The sequence below is a fragment of the Gracilinanus agilis genome, chromosome 3 (assembly GCF_016433145.1).
Source record: "Gracilinanus agilis isolate LMUSP501 chromosome 3, AgileGrace, whole genome shotgun sequence".
Classification (NCBI taxonomy): domain Eukaryota; kingdom Metazoa; phylum Chordata; class Mammalia; order Didelphimorphia; family Didelphidae; genus Gracilinanus; species Gracilinanus agilis.
Window position 1 is genome coordinate 659,524,234 of NC_058132.1, and position 3,269 is coordinate 659,527,502.

At 46.5% G+C, this 3,269-nt stretch overlaps 1 protein-coding gene across 1 annotated transcript; it reads right to left on the reverse strand.

Annotated features, from left to right (window-relative positions):
* Nucleotides 1-1,512: 1,512 nt before the first annotated feature.
* Nucleotides 1,513-3,051, reverse strand: TRIM59 (tripartite motif containing 59). Its single transcript, XM_044667703.1, has one exon. The coding sequence runs from the start codon at nt 3,049-3,051 to the stop codon at nt 1,798-1,800; it is 1,254 nt and encodes a 417-aa protein (XP_044523638.1). The 3' UTR covers nt 1,513-1,797.
* Between the last annotated feature and the right edge of the window lie 218 nt (nt 3,052-3,269).

Sequence of the window (3,269 nt, forward strand, 5' to 3'; positions counted from 1 at the left end):
TGCCATGTCCCAGACGTAAAGGCCAGGCTCAGACTGTGGGTGCTTTGGGTGGGCCTGACCTCGAATTGCCCAACTGGAACCCTGACCGCTCTATTTTGTGCACAGAAAGGGGGTGCCCCAATTCTTTCTGGGGGCTTGCGGACCAGAGGCCCCCACCACGCCTGGGCTGTAGGACCCAGAGAAACAGCCAGAAGGGGAAACCAATCCAAACCAGGAGAGGATGGGGATTAGTGGGCTAGCTAGCGGCCATTCCTGCCCATTTCCTCTTGTCAGCCCCCCACCAGGGTCCCCAGAGGACGCTTTTCGGCTCCTAAACAACTTCAGTACAATGAAGAGTTCCAATCCACGGTGACCAGGAGGGCCTCCTTCAGGACCATCCTCGACTCTCCCACCATGTTCCCAGGAAACTTATCCTCCTGCAGGACCCGACAAGACCTCGTGCCCCTCCTCTCTTCTGACAGGAGGGTGGCTCAGAGCCCCCCCAAACTTCCATGTAGGGGGCTCCTGGGCCTGGCACCCCACAGGGCAGATCTCACCATGATACCCTCCTCCTTCCAGGGAGCCCAGCCCGCTGCTTCTCAGCTCCTTTGGGGGACTGTCTCTAAGAGCAGTTTTTTTCTTATATCTCTGATGCTTGGGAGGAGGGGGGGCAGAGATAGGTGAAACGGGGTGCCAGAAGGAGCAAAGGATCAGCAGCACAAGAAAACTGATCAGACTTGGCAAGGAAATTCCTTTCTCCCAGAGAAAGCATTAAGGATTCCATTCAAAATAGCAACAGAAGGGGGGGGGGGAGAGAGAAAAAGAGACAGAGGGGGAGAGAGACAGAGACAGAGAAATTGGCACTCAGATCTGTGGAGGGAAAATGTCTGGAACTCAAGAGGGAAGAAAGGATCACAGAAGATAAAATGGGCAATTCTGATGACCCAAAAAAAATCTGATATCCTGGACTCCAATCTGGCCTAAGGCACTTCCTAGCTGTGTAACCCTGGTCAAGTCACTTAACTCCCATTCCATAGCCCTTCCTGCTCTTCTGCTTTGGAATCAATATTGGTTCTAAATGGAAGGTAAGGGTTTTAAAAAGAGAGGAAGGAGGGTCCAGGCAAGATGAGGACACAGTGGAAGGAACCCTGGGTTCTGCAATTAGTGTCTGAGTGCAGGTTTGACAAGCACCTGGTCAGCAGCTGGACTAGAGGCCTCAGAGGTCCCTTCCAGCTCCAGACTCAGGAGTTTATCAGCTGACACAGACCCAGGGACAAAGGCTGATGGTGAAGGTCAGTGGGTTTGAGCTGCCCCAAGAGAGTGAACTCTCAAGGATAGTCTAGAGCCAAGGGCAAGACCACAGGCAGAGGAAAGGAAGGCCGCAGGCTATTAGGGGTCAAGGGCTTCGGGAATGGGACTCAGATGGCTAAATGTATCGAGTTAACACTGGCATAGCAATAGGGAAAAAAGGGGACTTCAGAATACAAAATTCTTATAAGAATAAGATAAGATAGTCAACATTTATTGGCCAAAATGGAAAAGTAAATTTGAAATAATCTCAATTAAAAAATTTCTTAGAAAACCAGTCAACTTTAATTAACTGAATTTCCAACAATCCAAGCATTCTGCTTCTCCTTGCTCTTTGCTTTTGGGCCCATCGCCCCTACTGAAACATGGCATGTCAAGCCATCTAATCATAAAGGAGACAGGTGGTCTGCCATTTTGGGTAGCACCAGGAAAGGTTCCCCCCTCGCCTCCCAGATCAAATTAAGAACTGGCTAGAGAGAAGAAAGCAGAGTTAAATCCAGATTCAAATTCTCATAAACAGGAAATCGCATCCCATAGGAATCCTTCCAGTGTATGGTAAGTGAGACACACGGTTTCCTTAACTGTATACATGTCATTGAAAAAAGAATAATATAGAGATTGAGAAACTTCAGAGAAATATCCTGAACTCACATTGTGTAAAATGGGCAGCACGTATGTGTTAAACAAAACTATTAACATCAACATTCCTGAAATAATAGTCAGTATAAAAATGCTGAAAATCACTGCAAACTCCGCTTTCTTCTTCCTCTCCTCCTTCTCCTCCTCTTCTTCCTTCTTCTCCTCCTCTTTGGCGGGGACGCATTGCATCATTTGCGAGGAGAGCTTTATTTCTGGAACCACAAGTTTTTTTATTTGACTGATTTCAGTTCTGGCCCACTCTTCCTTCAGGATGGGGCCAACACGGGGACAAATCTCTAGAGTCTGAACACTGGGCAGCTCTCTTTGTTTCAGTGCCTGCACCCGCTGACGAACATTATGGAATTTTTCTAGGAACTTAAGTGGCGACTCCTCATCTCCCAAAAATGCAGTCAATGATTTTAGTTCGATCTGCTCTTCTCTTATTTCTTTCATTCTTTCAATTTGTGGAGTGTATTCTTCATCAATCGCCTTCCCAACATCATCCAAAGCAGATAGTAAAGCATCTTTTTTCAGTTCCAAGATATCATTAAGCTTCTTAAAATAGCGGCGGACAGTTTCTTTATCACTTTGAACAACTTGCTCCACATGGGATTTCTGTTCCTCTAACTTTTCAACGAGCAAGCAGACATCTCCCCAGTGACCGTCAGTCAGCTGCTCAAAGAGTTTGGGGGGCTCATCCTTTTCTTTCACGTAGGCACTGAGAAGGTCTTCGATGGGGTGCCCGCGGTGCTGGCCAATGGTAAGGCAGTGACCACACACCGGCTGGCGATCCTGCAGGCAGTAGACGTTGAGTGGCTGGCTGGAGTGCTCGGGGCACGTGATGACATCTGGGTGCTCTTCTTGCTGGTATTTTTCAATAATAGCCCTCAGGGCAAAATTGATGGGCAAAGACTCAATGCCAGGGGGAGGGATTTCAATTATACTCCTGCAATTAGGACATGTCAGTGGAGTTCTCATGCCTCTCTGCATGTAGAAGTATCCAGATGCCTGAAGAATATTTTCCAGACAATTTCTGCAGAACGTATGGGAACATGGCAGAACTCGAGGATCCTCAAATATGCTATAACAAATGGAGCACGTTAGTTCTTCCTCAAAATTATGCATTTCCTGTAAAGAAAAAAAAAAGTATTTTATTGAGTCATTTGATTTTTAAACAGGTTTCTAGTGCTAATTAAGTAATGATGCTCAGAGCCCATCACCACCTAAAATAAATTGAAGACTCCTTAATAGAGGTGATACTGCCTAGGAGCCAACAGCTATCTAACCTTAATGTGGAACCAAAGTTCATTAAACAAAATAGACTCCAATAACATTTAAAAACG

Bases quoted from the DNA above. Each gene is read 5' to 3' on its own strand.
- TRIM59 (XM_044667703.1), bottom strand. From the start codon at position 3,051: ATGCATAATTTTGAGGAAGAACTAACGTGCTCCATTTGTTATAGCATA.